Raw genomic sequence first — 17,860 nt, 5'->3', positions numbered from 1 at the left:
TTTTCATTCAGCAGAATTCATTGAGGAATAAAAATAGAGAAAAAGGAAAAAAAGAAATTTTGAAGCAGATTATGGACAATGAACAAAAACTAATTAGAAAACCAAATAACCTAAAAATTAAGCAAGAAATTAAGACCTTACAAACTCAATTTGCAATGATAATAAACAAAGAAGTGGAATGGAATATAAAAAGGTTGAGACAGAAAAACTTCGAATTTGCTAACAAATCGGGCAAATGGTTAGCGTGGCAAATCCAAAAGAGAAAGGAACAAAACACAGTTAATAAAATCATTGTAAATGGTGAAGAGATAGTTAATCCGAAAGAAATCAGAAAAGGATTATTGGACTTTTATAGACAATTATATAAAAATAAAGAAAGGAACAATATAAAGAAAATAGAAAGATTTCTAAAAGAAAAAAAGGTGCATTAGATCCCGACAGAACAAAAAGACCAGCTGAATGCCCCAATAGAAATGGACAAGATAAAGGAGGTTATAAAAGAATTGAAAAGAGGAAAGGCCCCGGGACCAGATGGATTTACGTCAGGTTACTATAAAGAAATGAGAGACGTATTGTCGACACCATTGAAAGAAGTTATGAATAATACCTTAAAAGAAAGAGAGATCCCAGACACATGGAAAGAAGCATTTATTACCTTGATTCCAAAACAAGACTCGGATTTAACACAAGTCAAAAACTATAGGCCTATTTCATTATTGAATACGGACTACAAAATATTTGCAGGGATTTTAGCGAAGAGAATGAAAAAGATATTGTTGAAAATCATCCATAAAGATCAAGCAGGTTTCCTTCCAGGCAGACAAATGAAAGATAATATAAGGAATATAATTAATATTTTGGAATATCTGACTGCCAGGAATGAGAAACAAGCAATATTAATGTTTGTGAACGCAGAAAAGGCCTTTGACAATATAGTATGGGATTTTATGCTGAAAAATCTAGAGTACATGGATGTGGGGAAAGAGTTCTTCAATGGAATTAAGGCAATATATACAGAACAGAGAGCTAAACTGCTAGTCAATAATGTAATTACAGAGGATATAAAAATATCAAAAGCAACAAGACAGGGTTGTCCGCTCTCGCCACTATTATTTATAACGGTCCTAGAGGTCTTTTAAATGCGTTTAGACAAAATAAATCAATTAAAGGGGTAACAGTGGGGCAGAATGAATCTAAAGTGAAAGCCTTTGCCGATGATCTGGTTATAACAATTGAAGAACCACTGGAAAGTGTAAAAGAAGTTTTGGAAGAAATAGAACAATTTGGAAAAACGGCAGGATTTAGACTGAATAAATTGTTAAAAATATGGAACAAAATAGAAATAATGCAACAACAGACGGAGATAGAGGTTGTGAAAAAAGTAAAATATTTGGGGATTTGGTTAACACCCCAAAATACTGACCTGTTCCAGAATAATTATGTACCGGTTTGGAAGGAAATAAGGAAAGATTTAGAGGTGTGGGGCAGAATGAAACTGTCCTTTTGGGGCAGAATTTCTACGATAAAGATGAGTGTGCTTCCAAAGATGCTATTTTTATTTCAGACTATCTCCATTATAAAGGGGATAGGGATTTTCAAAGAGTGGCAAAAAGTGATTTCAAGGTATATCTGGCAGGGCAAGAAGCCAAGAATAAAATATAAGTTATTAACAGATGTGAAAGAAAGAGGAGGCTTCGCCCTGCCAGATATGAAATTATATTATGAAGCAGCATGTCTTTGCTGGTTAAAAGAATGGATAAAATTAGATAATAAGGAATTATTAGAGGTTTTGATAACAGATATGGTGTGATAAGAAGAAAATTCACAAAGGTTTTGGGAACCACATCTTCAGGAATTCATTGATAGAGGTATGGGACAGGTACAAAAATTTACTGGAACCAAAAGTTCCACACTGGCTTTCTCTGTTAGAAGTTATGAGTGTAAAGAAAATTAATATGAGAGGCAATTGGATAACATATGGCGAAATGGTGATTAAAGAGGAGGGGAAATGGAAGTTAAAACCATACGAACAAATCAAAGAACATGTATATGATTGGTTGCATTATTTACAGGTTAATGAAATGTTTAAAAAAGATATAAAAGAATGTGGATATGGAGAAAAAGATTCAAAGTTTCAAGTAGATATAATAAATAATGAATGTAAAATTCTGTCAAAAATGTATAAAATATTGTTGGAATGGAACTTGAAAGATGAAGAGGTTAAATCGGTAATGATACAATGGGCCAAAGACTTTGGTTATAATATACAATTTGATGATTGGGGAAAATTGTGGAAAGAAAATTTGAAATTTACTGCATGTACTGCATTGAAGGAAAATGTTATGAAAATGTTTTACAGATGGTATATCATGCCGGTAAAATTAGCAAAAATGTATAAGACATGTAATAAGTGTTGGAAATGTAAAGAAAAAGAAGGAACATTTTACCATATGTGGTGGGAATGTAAGAAGGTCAAAAGTTTCTGGGATGTGATTTATAATGAATTGAAAAAGATGTTAAAAAATACTTTTGTGAAGAAACCAGAAGCCTTTCTTTTAGGAATGACAGGAAAAGAAATAAGAAGAAAAGACGTAAACTCTTTCAGTATGCAGTTACAGCAGCAAGGATTTTATTGGCTCAAAAATGGAAACAAGAGGAATTACCGACAATAGAAGAATGGAGATTGAAATTGACAGACTATGCGGAACTGGACAAATTAACTGGGAAAATCAGATATGTCCAAGACCAAAGGTTCATCGAAGACTGGGGAAAGTTTGTAGAGTATCTGAAAAATGTATGCGATATACAAACAACGCTAGTGGGGTTTCGAGAGGCGCTGTATAAACTGAGAGATATTGTCAAAAAGAAATAGAAGGGAGAGGGAAGACAAACGGCAATATGTGTAAAGGGAATGTGTAATTAAGAGATAAACATGGATGATTGCCAGAGAAGCTGAAGGAACTCCAAAAGAGATGTTTTGTTATAATTTGGTTAAAAATGTATAAATATATTGGAAAATTAATAAAAACTTTTTTTTTAAAAAAAGGAATAAACGGCAATCTGGGTTTTCCATGGAATTGTTTTCTGCGGTAAAGAGCAGGTTTTTGTGGGGAAAGCGCAGGGCAGGAGAAAAAGCGTTCAGACATAAAGCTTTAAGGCGCAGAAACAGGGCACAAAATGAAGTCTAGATGCAGGAGGGTAGGGGGCCGGAGCCCCGGGCGCACAGTTTTTAGGGGGCACGAATCAGACACACCCCCCCCGGGATCCCCATCCCACCCTGCCTGCCACCAGGGGTCTTTAGGCCCCAAAGCCTGGCCTCGCTGCCACGTCCCGGCCCCTGGCTGTCACTCTCTGGGGACTGTGTATGGGAGGCTTCTCTGTTGCGGCTGCGTGACTCCCTCCCTTGCAGCCTTTGTAATTGCAGGGGTGGACACTGGCTGCTTTTAGCTTCATGCGTTTTCCTGCAGCCGAGTTGACCTCTGGGCTGTTCCCACAAACTGAGGAGACTCCAAAAGCTTGCAGGGAAAAACAGTTTGTAGGTTACAAGACAAAGAAAAAAGACCCAGATAGCCCAACAAGTACTTTTACTCTGTTGTTTCCATGAGCTACATCAGATGAAATGAAGAAAAAAATTAAGAGCAAGGGAAGGAGAGAGGTTTGTGTGGAAGGAAGCAAATTGGTCTAAAAAACCTGTCAGTTCACAGTATGGAAGGGGATGCATAGTACGAGGTTAAAAAGCTCCCTTTCCTGTGCTATATGAAATTTCAGATTTCCAGAAACACCACGATACATCTTCTTCAAGGCCCCACCAACGCTACAAGGCTCCTGTTCTAAGCTGGCTGAAGGCTCAGCAAGAACACTCATCCTCTTGGGGTAAGGAGATGCACTGCAACATTTTGTTGCTGATCTCCACTCAGGTCTGTCTGTGAGAGCAATATTTGTATAGGAGTGTGGGTTTGACTGACAGAGATCAGGAGAAAATTATATTGTTAAAAGTTTTAAGCTTCTATTTTCATCCATAACACACAGCTGTTAAGATTTCAAAACAGGAGCTGGTAATTCTTAGCATGCTGGAGGTGAAAGAAATTCCAACGAAGGCAACATTGGCCATATAAGTGGTAACTGAAAACAAATGTTAAAAATGAGATAAGATGTAAAATATATGTATTATCCTCCAAGTTACAGGATGTTAATCATGTTTCTGTCTGTATGTCCAAAAAGGGAGTATATCTTGCTTCCAGTGACTCATGAGTAGACATTTCTCTTTTGGAATTATTTCCATGTTTGAAGGTTTGACAACAGGTTGCTCAATAATTCCATTTTTGTGTGTGTGATTCACTGTTTTCCATCAATGCCAACCCTAAACCAATGCCTAGGCTGCCTCACTAAACACAAAAAGACTTACTTCTGGGTTGACATGTATCCCAATGCTTTGGCTGCTGCACAGCAGGAGACATACCTAAGCCTCTTTATCAGTTTTTCCCATTTACCTTTTAGTGGGATTCTTTAATATCCACCCACACTTATTGTGTAGTAGTACTTGCAGAAAATAATGTCTTGGAGCTACAAACTCACCACAGAAAAGATGCATCTTGGTTGATAGGAGAAATTTCAAGGAATAGAAAATAAGACAGAACTAGGAAAAGATTGTAGAAAACAAAAGCTCTCTGGGACTCCAGGGATTCCCATTGCCTAGGGTCCAACTCACTTAACAATCACAGCTCTGACTTCACTCATTGGCTAAAACACTGACAGGCGGGAGCATTCCATAGAAATTAAAGGAAGGTTGTAAAATATTCTTGATTCTCTTATTGGTAAGACAATAAGTCTTTTTGTAAACTGCTTTGACGGTTTTTTTTAAGCAGCTATGCTGTGTATAAGTTTTTATGAAATACACTAAATATAACATTGCTGGGTTTACATGAGATATTCTAGGTACTGCAGATGGTCTTGCTGGTGGTTCTTTTGAAGGCAATTGATTTCCAATGAAAAGTCATGGGCCAAGGGGAGAGACACGGACTGGTACAGGAATGGCACTGCTGTGGCTCTCTTGTATATAAAAAGTGTGGGGGGGGGGGTATCCAGATAATCAGAATTCTAGATATTCTGCTGGTAGTCAGATCTAAAGGCAGGAAAGTTTTCTTAGTGCTCACCAGGAAGCACAGTGGGGGGAGCCTGTAGGTAGAGACTGCTGGAATCACAAAACTGGCCATGAACACTGCACTGCTGGTATTGAGACGCGATTGCTCTTCTTGGTTGGTGTGGCTTGCTAGGAACAGAAGGAAATCCCAAAGAAAGCCAGTGGTCCCTTTTATGAGCACGGAATACACTCCTGAACCTTTTCCCAAACCTCTGCAGAGAGGCATGTAATAAGACCCGGGGATGAGCTTGAATCGGAGATCCTGGATTCTCTCCTTAAGCTGCCAGAGAAGATTTGGGTCAGCTGGGCTAGACGAAGAGAGCAAGGAGCCAAGACTTAAGGCTTTTGTTTCCATAACCAAACAGCAGCAGCATCAGGCCAGATTTTTATGGTGGTTAAAGCTTAGTTGAATACTGCAGCCTTGAAAACAAACCAGGAAAATGCATGAAAACATAAAGCAAAGGCACAGAAGTATCTCTGCAAGTAATGGGGATGTTTCCATGGAGATGGCAGCTGGAAGGGAAAAGCCTGTGACGTGTAAGATCACCCCCTGCCTTATTTTTGAGCGCGCGATGAAGGGGGGGGGAGGCACCAGGCTTATTACGGCAACCATGGACACCACCTGTCAGAAAGCCCTAAGGGAGCTGGGAGGAATTATATGTTTAGGAAGGGGAAAGAAGATAGAGGCTCTGGGGGAGGCCTCCATTTCAGTGTGAGATCCTGCATCTTGTGAGAGTTCCTCATATAAACAGAAAAGGTCAGGGCCCACCTTCCTTCTTTGCCAGGGAAAGTTCTTAAGGGAGATTTAAAAAACTCCACCAGAGAAGCTCCTTATGCCAAGGATTGTCCAGCCTCTACAAAATAAGGAAATTAATTTGGTAAGATAAAAACAAAACAAAAGCTATGGCCAAGGTAGCAAACATTCTGCACGGGGTAGCGTGGGGGAAGGAAGAGATTTTGCACCCTGAATGCAGATGGGAAGGGCTATGGCTGGATGGTGCAAGGGGACAGTTCCCCATGGCATCCCCACTTAGAAGGGCCAGGTGGCAGACAACGCAAAGGATGTTTCCGCCTGAAACCCTGGAGAGCCCCTGCCAGTCCAAGGGGCTATACTGATCTAGATGGACAAATCAGTGGCATGCAAGGGCTCCAACTGTAGAACAGCCTATGTGGCATGTAATCCACTGGGAGCAGTCAAGTACAACATTACCTGTTTTGCTAGAGTAGTCATGCAGGGGATGTTGGTCCAGCCAGTCGAACTTCCTGACTTCCTGTTACACCTGGCTGAAGCATCCTTCCTTTTTGTGTGTGACTAGTAGGTGGGCGTGACCTTTCCAGACCTGGTAAAAGGCCAAGTCACACAGCCACCTCCCTCTCTTTGATCTTCTTTTTTGTCCTGCAAACTTCCTGATTCACCTGGACTGGGGTAAACCTGTTTGTATGTGTTTGTAACTTTAAGCTTAAAGCCTGCCTTCAGGGATCACACTGTGCTCTGCCTGATTGTGAGTAAAACTACTTTTTATTACTTATGAATAAGACAGTTGTGTCTTTATTCTTTTAGGAGGGATCAAAGGGGTCTTACCAGGAATAACAGAATTTATCTCAATCTGGGCAAGCCAGATTGAATTGTTTATTGTCTTAAGAGGCTCACATAAGTCTGCAACCAGTTTTCTGCTGCGTAAGAAGGAGAATGAACTCTGCTGTATAAAGAAACTTGCTAGTGCGAGTTAGGAAGGATACCTGTATATCCTTTCCTGTCACCCTCAAAATTCTCACAGCCTTGGCCCAAGGTGTCATGGACTTTGAAGAAACACGAACTCGGGACGAAAGGGAGAAATGTGCTAAGAGGAAGGCACATTTGGCAAATCCTCACCGTGACCAACTCCTGCCTGAAATCCTATGTCCCCACTGTGGAAGGACGTGGGTATCCAGAATTGGCCTCCACAGTGACTTACAGACACACCATTAAGATCATGTTCATAGAAGACAATCTTACTCGGCTATGAGTGATCGCCAAAGAAGACAATGCCTTTGTGTAGCCAGTTCCCATGAACATAAGAGCTAGACACTTGATTTTTTAAAAAAGAAGATACACATAGGTATTACTTCCACATGGGGTACCAAACTCCATTTTGCATGGCACTTTGCATTTTGATATCTTGAGATAGAAAGCTCCCAAGAAGCCCACCCTGCACAGTGGTAGAAACAGAACAAACTACATTAACTGGCCATGTTTTCTTAATGAAACCTGCAACTCTGGCCCCGGGGGGAGTTGGGGGTGGGCTGCATTGCCCTATCCTTGTGTGGCCTACCCTGTACCTGAACTGTCACTGGTCAGCAGGTCAAGGAGAGGGAGGAACACAGGAAGACCACCAGGCCATCTAGTTCAGGCACTCGCTCTTTGGGATTTCAGACAGGAGTCTCTCCCAGTCCTGCCTGGAAATGCCCTTGGGGCTGAACCTGCAACCTCCTGCACTCAAAGCAGGCCTTCTGCCACTTAGCCATGTCCTTCCTCAGGCTGCACTGAGGAGCCAGGCTCCTTCCTCCACCAACTGTCCCCTGAGCATAGCCATCCTATCAGGCTACATCAGAGAGATGAAGAAAAGGACTGCAGGACTACTCTACTGGCACCAGCAAGAGGCCAGCGACTTTGGGTTCCTTCTCTCCTTTGAACAGTTACTTCAATATGCCTATTCCAGTGAACAGGCAAACTCTACTACTAACAGATATGCACACTAAGATAGTGGTGAAGGTGGAACTAACCACAGTATAGGATACCATACTATGCATGGTATTCAACCAACCCCTTCTATCACTATAACTTCCCCCCTTTCGCTCCCTCATGAATCGGTTCTGGGGGTTCCCCAAGCCCTCTGGAGCTGATCTGAGGAGGGAGCAGGGCAGACACAGAAAGAGGATTCCACTGTACAAGTGAAAATCCATGTGCAAATGGCATGAGTTAGTCAGATACTACGCCATATCTATTAATGGTGTGGCTTTTAAAGGGTATAATATCTCAGTGTCTGGGGGCTAGAGTGAACATTGAAAGCCCTTAACACAACACACGAAACTGAAATGTGTGTTCATGCTATTGTGAAAATTCCAAGAGGAGTAACTGTGTGAGTTATAACAGTTTTGTGGTACCTTAACAACTAATATTTTATTATGTACATGATTTCATGAAGTAGAAGCCACTCACTGGAAGCATGGATATGATCTGATGAAGCAGACTTTAGTCCATGAAAGCACATGCTGTGATTAAGGTGCTGCAAGCCTGTCGTCTTGCTTGTGTGGCTTTCCTGGGAGAGAAGACCTTCAGCAAAAGAGGTAGTAGGTGCCTTAATGTTTGGGCTCTGACAGATTTTAGGCCTTTGAAGAGTTTGCACCAACCTTGCAAAGTTTATTCAAGTTTATTCTCCTATCACTGATGATTTAGCCATAGAAAACTTAACAGCGGTGGCTACGGCAATTTGGAGAAGTAAGTGAGGACTGTGAAAGAATACGGAGAGGAAGAGCGAGAAAAGAAGGAAAAAAGCTGAGAGTCTGCATGCTGACACAGTTGTCTCTCTCAACGCATGGGAATTTGGTTGTTAGCCAATACAACCTTTCCATTGCCACCCATATTGACCTGTTTTAAGTCTGAAAGAGCTATTTTCACTAGTGACCTACAAGTTTCCATCCTGCTGCCTTAAGTGATTTTCAGGAGTATTTTCCTGGCCTGCTGCACTTAATGTTACACCTTCCTCCACTTGGCAAAGGCCTACATCTGGCAACTGACCCAGTCTGACAGAAGCAAAGGAATTTCAAAAAGGAGCAAAAGGCAAGACTGACATAGGGCCAGAAGCACAGAAAATAGTTGTAACTTGCCTCTTCTTCCTGCTGCCTTCCAAATCTCCATCCAGGAAACCAAGTGGGAACAACTCCAGGACAGCACCACCATGAATAAACATACATGGAGTTTTCGTGTACAATCTTGGAACCCGAGTCACAAAAGCACCAAGGCTGCCGTTGCCCAGCTGGTTTATCAAGCAGGCTTAAAAATACCAGGCTTGTTCTTGGCAGACGCTTCCCAAAATGGTGGGATTAGGTAAAGCTCTTAGGGAAAGGACTGGCAAATGCAAAAATAATCCAGGGATAGAAGCTCTCCAGACATCACAGCATGCTATTGTCACAGCCCAGAAAGTGTCTGTGTGTAGACAGTAGGTCACCCTGTGTCATAATTGCAAAACTTCCCATTCATTTTGGGTGCCTCAAGTTTCCACCCCCCACAGACACACCTGGAGACATTTTGAAGCCTGTGGGGTTTGCAGGCACTGCTTGTTTACCTGCCTTCCCTGAATGAGTGAGCAGGGACAGGAGCAAGAAGGAATAGCAGCTTCGTTTTGCCTCTCCCTCTCCCCAGGGCTGGCTATGGGGATTAGACCCAGAGGGCAAGCAAATGGGCAGCGGGAAGGAGGAGAGAGTCCACTCAAGCAAAAGCAAAACCAAACACACCTCACTGAAGGCATCTTCTCTGAACAGCTTCCCCAAATCTGGACTCATTGTGGAAAGTACCGGGCTGGAGGCTAGTGCCAGGTCCAGGTCTGGGCTGTCAGTGACCAAATGCAGAGAGAGAGAGAGGGAGAGAGAGAGAGAGAGAGAGAGAGAGAGAGAGAGAGAGAGAGAGAGAGAGAGAGAATGTTCTCCAACTCAGGGTCCCAGAAGACCATCCTTAGAGCTGGAGGCTTGAAGCAGAACTGCAGTAAAGAGAAGATACTCCTCCATCAACTAGGCAAGGGCTGAAGTGATCCAAAAGATTCATATTGCCTTCAGTCAGAGTGGTTGATGTTGCAACCTCTTAATTCCTTGGCTCGCTGAGGTTCATGGTTCAAGCCTTGGGACCCGTGAAAGCTGGTGTGTCAACCCTGATATAGCTCAATTAATGGACCATGTAACTAGAAATAGGCAAACTGGACTCCACCCACCCTGGGATGGCAAGGATGTGGGCAGCAGGCTGGCCAGTGATGGGGCAATGCCATCTCAAGGGGGAGACAGCACAGGGGATGGCCCTACTGGCATCTTCCCTTCTGGGATGCTAGTGGGGGGGGGGGCAAAGGCTGAACCCACATGGAAAGGACAGAAGGACCTTGAGCAAGAGTCAGGGAAGTTAAATTCTCCCAGGGTGAGAGGCAGGGAGAGGAAAGGAAAGGAAAGCTACCAGCAGAGCGCAGAGGCTCGGCCATCTTCTTAGGAGGCCAGGAATTTGCATTTGTCTTTGGCTTCTGTATTCTGGGACACCATGCTGCTGATTTTTCTTTCCCTTATATTTTATACTGTTGCTATATTGAGAATCTGTATTTTATTATATTAATTCTTAGTATTTTATTATGCTTATATAATTGTTTTAATTTATATGTTGCACAGGTATTTGGTGATATTTGTGTTGTAGGTTGTAAACTGCATTGTGGTCGTCTGCTGAAGGGTGGTATATAATAATAACTACTACTACTACTACTACTACTACTACTACTACTACTGGACTGCAGTTACATTGAAAGGCCTGTAGAAAACTCCCAACTACAGCCCATTGTCAAGAGCCAGGTGCCCTGCTAGAAGACAAGTTGGCAATGCTAACGATAAGGGGCTCCAGGGCAAAGAGTTTTGGCACAATAATGATCAAGAGCCTTCCATCAGAAAGACCCAGAGGCATGTCCTGGGCAGCCTGGATAACCCTGACAGCAATACCAGCCTCAGCATGCTGAACAGCATAAAAATGCTGAGTAAGAGCAAACATTATGGGGGCCACACCCTCCTAGCCTGGGGCCATATGCTTCTGCAGAACACGCAGAAATCCTCATACTTAAAGATTCCCTTGGCAAGCCAACCTTCCCAGGGAAAAACATTGACAAGCCCAACAAAAACGAAGGATAATCCGGAGACAACAAGAGGCTCAGGAGACAACAACATAATTTGATGGCAGGCAAAGGCATGATCAGATGAGCGATAGGGCTGTGGTGTAACAAAAGCATGCTCACCTCAAGCTGCAGCTGAAGAATGCAAGCCCAGCACCTTTGGCCCCTTCCCAGGAGCCCAGATGCTCTACTACAGGAATCAGAGATTATTTACACCTCCTCAACACGCCACCGGCAGGACTGAAAGGACACAGGCTCCTCCACTGGGCAGACTTAAAAGAGGCAGCTCTGCTCAAGAAAGAAGTGCATCTTAGCTAATGTACTGCCAAGAAAATGGCTCATACGCCAAGATAAGAAGTCGTATGCCGGTGCCATCCAAAGAGCAGAAGGCTGCATTCACATGTGGGGCAAGGAAGCAGATGCAAAGCCACAGGCCTGGACAAACCATGTGGCTTATATCAGACTCTCAAGCAAAGGGTTAACATGTCATCTCCAAGATTACTGAAATCCAAACTTGGGGAATTATTTTCCAGAGAACAATCCTCTATTGACATTTGGGGGAAAGGGCTACAACCACCAGGAAATGACAGCTATGTTTACTATATAGCTCCCTTCAGCTGCAATTCGAGCAACAATCCATCCACTCACTCATCAAATTTCCTTCTGCAGAGTCACACCATTTAGACAAAAGCTGTGCGTTTAATTTGGTTTGCAGTGGGAACTAGTTGAAGAGGGCCAGAAGGGTCATCATTAGCTGTTTTTTTCATAGCGCTGCCTGCTTCTCTTGTTGGTAGCAGAATAATTGGCAAGGGGGGAGGGGAGAGGCAGCAGCCTGGAGGTTTCTCAGCTTTGGCACTGCAGTCGGCCAGAGCATCTTTCACGCATAACTCTGTGAAGAGGTGGGCAGCTGCCCTGCCTTCAGGCAAGGGGGCAGTGGGAGACCCTGGGAAGAGGTACCTCCGATGCAGCGTCCATTACTACAAGCAATGCTTGTTCTAGTTTTAGAAAACAACTGGTGTGGTTTGCCCAACTTTTCCAAGACCCTTTCTTCTGCTCTTACTTTTACCAGTCATTGCTAGGCTGCATAACTCTGCCTACATTTAAATTTATTTCCTTAGCGCTGTGATAGCCTGCGCTTTCTCATATGTGCTCAAGAGGCTGTACATGGTTCTCATCCTCCCTCATTTCATAGACTCACAGAATTTTAGAGTTGGAAGGGACCCCAAGGGTCATCTAGTCCAACCCCCTGCAATGCAAACCTCTGCTTAAAAACCTCCAAGGAAGGAGAGTACCACCTCAGTTTCCTGTGCATCAATGAAAGTATTATCCCCAGTACCAGGTGTTCTTCTCTCATCTGTAATGTTTTGCCCTCACCCTCAGGATCTAGTTTAAAGCTCTCCTGATGAGGTTCGTGAGACTCTTATCCAACATATTCTTGTCAACTGCTATGAGGCACAGCCCATTTCTTGCCAGAAGTCCTTCTTCAAGGAAGCAGAGACCAGGCTTTTTCAGGGGGAACTCACAGGAACTCAGGTGGGTTCCAGCACCTCTCAGGTGGGCGCCATTGCCATTCTAAGAGAACAAGGGAGGTGTTGATGGTGTGTTCCAGCACCTCTTTTGCTAGAAAAATAGCACTGGTGGAGACCATGATCCAAGAAGCCAAACCCTTCCTTTGCGACACCACCTGCACAGCCAGGGGTTGCCCCCCAGTATTTTGCTCTCTTTCTGGGTCACGACCTTCAACAGGAAGGAGTGGTGAAAATGCCACCTGTGCCCCAAGGCTCTTCAGCTTCCTGCCCAGAGTCCCTTGTTATACATTGAAGGCTGTGATGGCAGCATTATTTGTACCCACATGAATCAGAAGGAAGGAGTAGTGGTCAGTGGGCTTTATAATCTTCACAACAATCCTGTGAGGTAGAATAGGCTGAGAGAGGTGAACTGAGACCACCTCAGTAGGCTTCATGGCTAAGTTGAGATTTGAACCTGGATCTTGCCAGCTCTAATCCTGCAATAATATTTTCAACTGTGGAATTATTTAGAGTCCCCAGGCAAATGTCTCACCTTTGGACTGGCATGGGCAATAGGATAAGAAATGAGAGGAGAAGGGAGGTAAGCAAGGCCCTCAAGCTCTGCCTGGAACAGGGGCAGCCAGCCTGGAGGCTTTGCAGAAGTGGTTTGACTACAACTCCTAGCATCCCTGGCCACTGCAATGCTCAGTTTGCAGTACAGAGGTAACTCAGTTTTCGAACGTAATCTGTTCCGGAAGACCGTTCGAGTTCTGAAATGTTCAAAAACTGAAAACTCAGTAGCTGACAGCTAGGCCTCAGGATCTAGCACTCAGTGGAAGCCGCATTTCCTGTTTGAAACCCAAAGCATTTACTTCCAGGTTTACGGCGTTCGAAAACTGAAATGTTAATCAACGGACATGTTCAAAAACCGAGGTACCACTGTATTTCCTTACTGACAATGGTTTCGAGTTAACCTGGAGGAGAAAGGATCATTGCTGCCAATGCCTGATACAATTCCCCAAGTTCATGCCAATCAAGCTCTCTGACCTATACTAACCCTTCCTACCCCCAATTCACAAACTGACAGGAGGCTAATGTCAGACAGCTGATATTCTGCACAGCTTTCAGCCTGGGGTCCTGAGAGGGAAATATCCTCTCTTTTACAGGGCTACTTCCCATGATTTTACTTGTGCAAAAACACAACTGGCATTTACTTGTGCAAAAGCACAGCCATCTGTACATCAACACACAGAAAAACAGGCAGAAGTGGTCCAAGCCTGAGAGGGGGCAGAGAGGGAGCTGCAGGCATTTCACTTGTGCACAGATTGCCTCCTTCTGCCTTTCCTAAGGCAAACATTTGACCCTGCTCCTGGTCCTTAGAGAAATCTGGATGCTGCCTCCCTGCCTGCCAGGGCTGTTTCTTTGACAGGGTCTTGGTGCTGGTCTTGGGACCATCATGGGACGAGCCTTCCTCTACGGCAAAGCCTGAACTTGTTCAGTAACTGCTCCAGGATGACCCTCTGGCACCAGACGGTATGCGGGATGCAAAGCAGGGGTTCCTCTGGGATCCGCGGTGGAATATCCCCGTTTGAAAGTGCGTCAGAGCAGAGTGGCTGAGTCAACAGTTTTTCCTCTTCATTACCTCCGACAGCATCCCCCCTCCCCTGCTGCTTGTCCCCCAGTCCCTCCACCTGCCCTCTGGCACCAGTGCCTTCCCTGCCACATGAATGAGGCAGCTGTTTCTTTCTCTCCCAAGCTCTCCAGCTCTCGCCTGGGCACATGCAGAAGCCCATTCAGCAGTTTTTTCTGTGTCTGCTTGCGCCTGGACTTAGAAAGACCTACTGTGGTGCTATTCAGAAGCCAGACTAGGAGAGAACAGAACATCAGGGTTCCATGCATGCCTGGCAGCTTGGGCACGGACTCCCCTTCCTGTGGCCTCAAAGAAAAGAGACAAAGGGTGAATGAAAGTGGTTTTCTGACATCTGCAGTGTGTGTGTGTGTGTGTGTGAGAGAGAGAGAGAGAGAGAGAGAGAGAGAGAGAGAGAGAGAGAGAGAGAGAGAGACAGAGAGAGGGGATGGGATTAACAATCTTGTCATATGGACTTCCTTCTGAGTAATCCCATCATAGACAACACTACGCTGCAGCCTGTGTCACCCTCACCGACACCTCTTCCTCTCCTGTCAGCCTGCTTCCTTCTTCTGCTTCTCCCAATTAACACTATCCTCCCCGCTGGCCACCACTATCTCCAATCCTGGTCATTGTCCTTGTAAACCAGCAACCATGTGCAGAGTGTGCACATGGGGGGGGCACGGAGAGAGGCACAATCTTGTCTGTGGCGCCATACCCTGCTCTGGGAGAAAATGGTAATTCACTAATCCTATGATTTAAAAAAGAAAAGAAAAGCTAGAGGCCATTCTTGATGTTTTAAAACAGGGGTGGGAAACTTGTGGTCCTCCAGATGTTGTGTAGGACTACAACAACCATGGGCCATGCTATAAACTTTATAGGGCCAAAGGATCAATTCTTCATCAGAAGCATAAAACCCTCTTCTCAAATAATAGAAGGGGAGGGGTAGCCTTGCCACGAGTGAATCGTCATACTTCTGATGACAGGCACAGACAGGGCTGATGTGTTGTGTGCTTGATGGCTGTCACACCAGGCCTCCTCCCAATGCAACATTCACCTGCCAGACTGCCCGGCCCGGGGAAACGCTATGCGCCCAGGGTGACAACCTGTCCCCTCAAGATGGGGAGGGGCTGAGTCTCATCCCAGCAGACATGGGGGGGGGGCCTGTAGAGGCCACAGCCCCATCGAGTTGGCAACCCTGCTTCTGATTGTGACCAAATACTAACGGATGAATGTGTACCCCAGTTTTTGCAACAGAGGAAGGAATGCCTTTCAGAGAGCTAAACAACAATAGTGTACATATCCCCAACATATATATAATCTAAAATATGATGTCAGTTCCCAATTTTAACTGGAGTCAGAAAGAGGCCCACTTCTCAGTGAGGCAGCAAACCTTCCCTTTGCCTGCACCTCTGCTTTTGGCTGCAGGTAGGGTTTCACCTCAATACTATTTGCCCCCTGCACACAGAAGGCAAGCTTGTCAAGGAGAAGGCTAGTCTAGTGTCTTTCTCCTTAATACCTGGGGTGGGATTTTTCTTGCAGGGGGTATGGAAATGCATTCAGTCACAGGAGCTTCCACCTGCAGTCTAAAGTGGTCTAGGCAAGACTCGCGGACGGAGGCTGGAGCTAGAGCTCTCTTCCTGTGGGGCGCTTTCAAAGAGGCCAGACCCCCACTCTTGGCCCCCTCACACTTCAACCCAGGTTGCTTCCAGACAATCTGTTTACTGAACCGATTTGTTTGCACAAAGCTTATGGGGAGGTTAGACAATGCCAGGTCAAGCAAGTGTGACTTTCTGGTGCATTTTCCTGTTGCTTTCCTCACCACAAAAAGTCAATTGGCTTTCAGCCAAAAATGCCTTAGTCAAGGGCTTATTTTTTGTTTATTACCTGAACCAATCTCAAAAGCTTTCATTGTCAAAAGAAACCGACAGAGCGAAATCTTGTGGGAGGACCACCTCACCCCATACCTTCACATGCTGCAATGCGCACCAGCATGTTTCTTTTTTGCAAGTTACATGAACACAAGCTGAAACCTCATTGCAACCAGGCTCATAAGCAACCCAAGGCAGCCGACAGTAGCTGCTTCCGGACACATGGCTTCTAGCACTAATCGTCATTGTTCTTCCGCTGCAAGCTAGAAGCAGAATCACAACTGACCTTCCACACTACTGGGGACCCTGTACTTCTTTGGTATGAGTCTCCTGCTGGCCCCTCTTCACACCAGTGGACATCACACAGCTGCTGGTGGGGGGAGCAGGAAGATGCTGGTCACCTGAGCAGTTATTTTTTTTGGGGGGGGGGAATTTCAGGAGGTGGTGACCAGGAGGGAGTCTCCTCATTTTTTAAAAAAATTAGCATTATATGTTACAGCACCATAACCCTCTTTCACTTAACGAGTTTTAGTGATAATGTAGAGATTGATTTAAATAATAATAATGAGATTATAAAATGGTGTCCGCCCAAAACATTTATGGTGAATGTGTGTTGAGCTGTGAGAGGTTCACCTGCCAAATACATCACTGGCCATTAAAAAAACACCTCCTTTTAAAAAAACAGCAGCAGCAGCAGCAGAGTTCTACTAGGGGCAGCTACACCTGTGGAGAATGTGGTACTCTTTCATCCATCTCAAAAGAGACAAACTTTCTATGGTAAGAAAAAGCAAGTAAGCAGCACTAAGAAAACCTGGGAAGATTACACACGGATCATGTGGAGCCCCTGCAAAATCTGAGCGGGCAAGACATGGCAAATCCACACTAGAGCTGGCAAATGGCTGTTCTTGGGGACATCAATTGGAGGGAAAAGTAGCCAGGGGGGCAGATAGAAGCAATCAGAACAAGGGCTAAACTTTAGGCCCCCAAACAGCTGGAGTCACTCCTGAGAATGGTTCAGATATGGATTTCCTACTCTTGATGAAAGGGGTTGACTGAAGAAGAAGAAGAAGAAGAAGAAGAAGAAGAAGAAGAAGAAGAAGAAGAAGAGATTGGATTTGATATCCTGCTTTATCACTGCCCCAAGGAGTCTCAAAGCGGCTCACAATCTCCTTTCCCTCCTCCCCCACAACAAACACTCTGGGAGGTGAGCGGCAGCTGCAGGTGGAAGAGCGGAGACACAAACACCAGATTACGAGACTAGCGCTCTGAACCACTACACCACACTGGGTCTTTAAAATCCCTCTCAGCCTCTTGGGCTCATTCTGAGGCTTGCGAATGAAACCAGGAAACCTTTCCACCAGGGTGTGGCCTTCACCTGAAAGAAGAGCCAGGTGCGCCTGCGTGTCAGTGCATAAGGGATGAATGAATGTAAGAAGTAATAGCATCTTGGACTCTCACTTGGAGAAGGTGTTCCTGGCATAGTGCATTATGCTGTCAAAATCGTACGTCTCTCCCAAAGATTCCACCTCTTCATACTCCATCTTCAAGAAGTTATACTCCTGCCCTGCGGAAACAGCAGGAGGTAGAAGCATGAGAAAAGCAGACTAGGCTAAGCTGGGCAAGGAGCAAATATCTGTCTCTCATGTACTAGCATCTCCCAGGTCTCCTGCTCACACAGAACTGCTATCCAGCGGTAGCGATTAGAGCAGCGCCTTGGCTTAGGCTGCTCAGTGATGCTGACTGAGCTATATGCTTCACTGTTTTTGACTCTGCACAAGTTCAGCAGTGAAATTTGAGGTACACATTTGCCAGCCTGTTCCAGG

The 17,860-nt window shown here is 44.7% G+C and overlaps 1 protein-coding gene across 3 annotated transcripts in view; it reads right to left on the bottom strand.

The window, feature by feature from the left end:
• BMP1 (bone morphogenetic protein 1) overlaps window positions 1-17,860 on the bottom strand; it is a 159,591-nt gene that overhangs the window by 54,431 nt on the left and 87,300 nt on the right. For all 3 annotated transcript variants that reach the window (XM_081890870.1, XM_081890868.1, XM_081890869.1), the window contains exon 6: window positions 17,496-17,601. In XM_081890870.1, the coding sequence (XP_081746996.1) occupies window positions 17,496-17,601 (106 nt within the window). The remainder of the gene's footprint in view (window positions 1-17,495; window positions 17,602-17,860) is intronic.

Source organism: Podarcis melisellensis (assembly GCF_964234715.1).
Source record: "Podarcis melisellensis genome assembly, chromosome: 15".
NCBI lineage: Eukaryota > Metazoa > Chordata > Lepidosauria > Squamata > Lacertidae > Podarcis > Podarcis melisellensis.
Note: the sequence above shows the minus strand (reverse complement) of the source record. Positions and strands in the feature narration are given on the sequence as shown.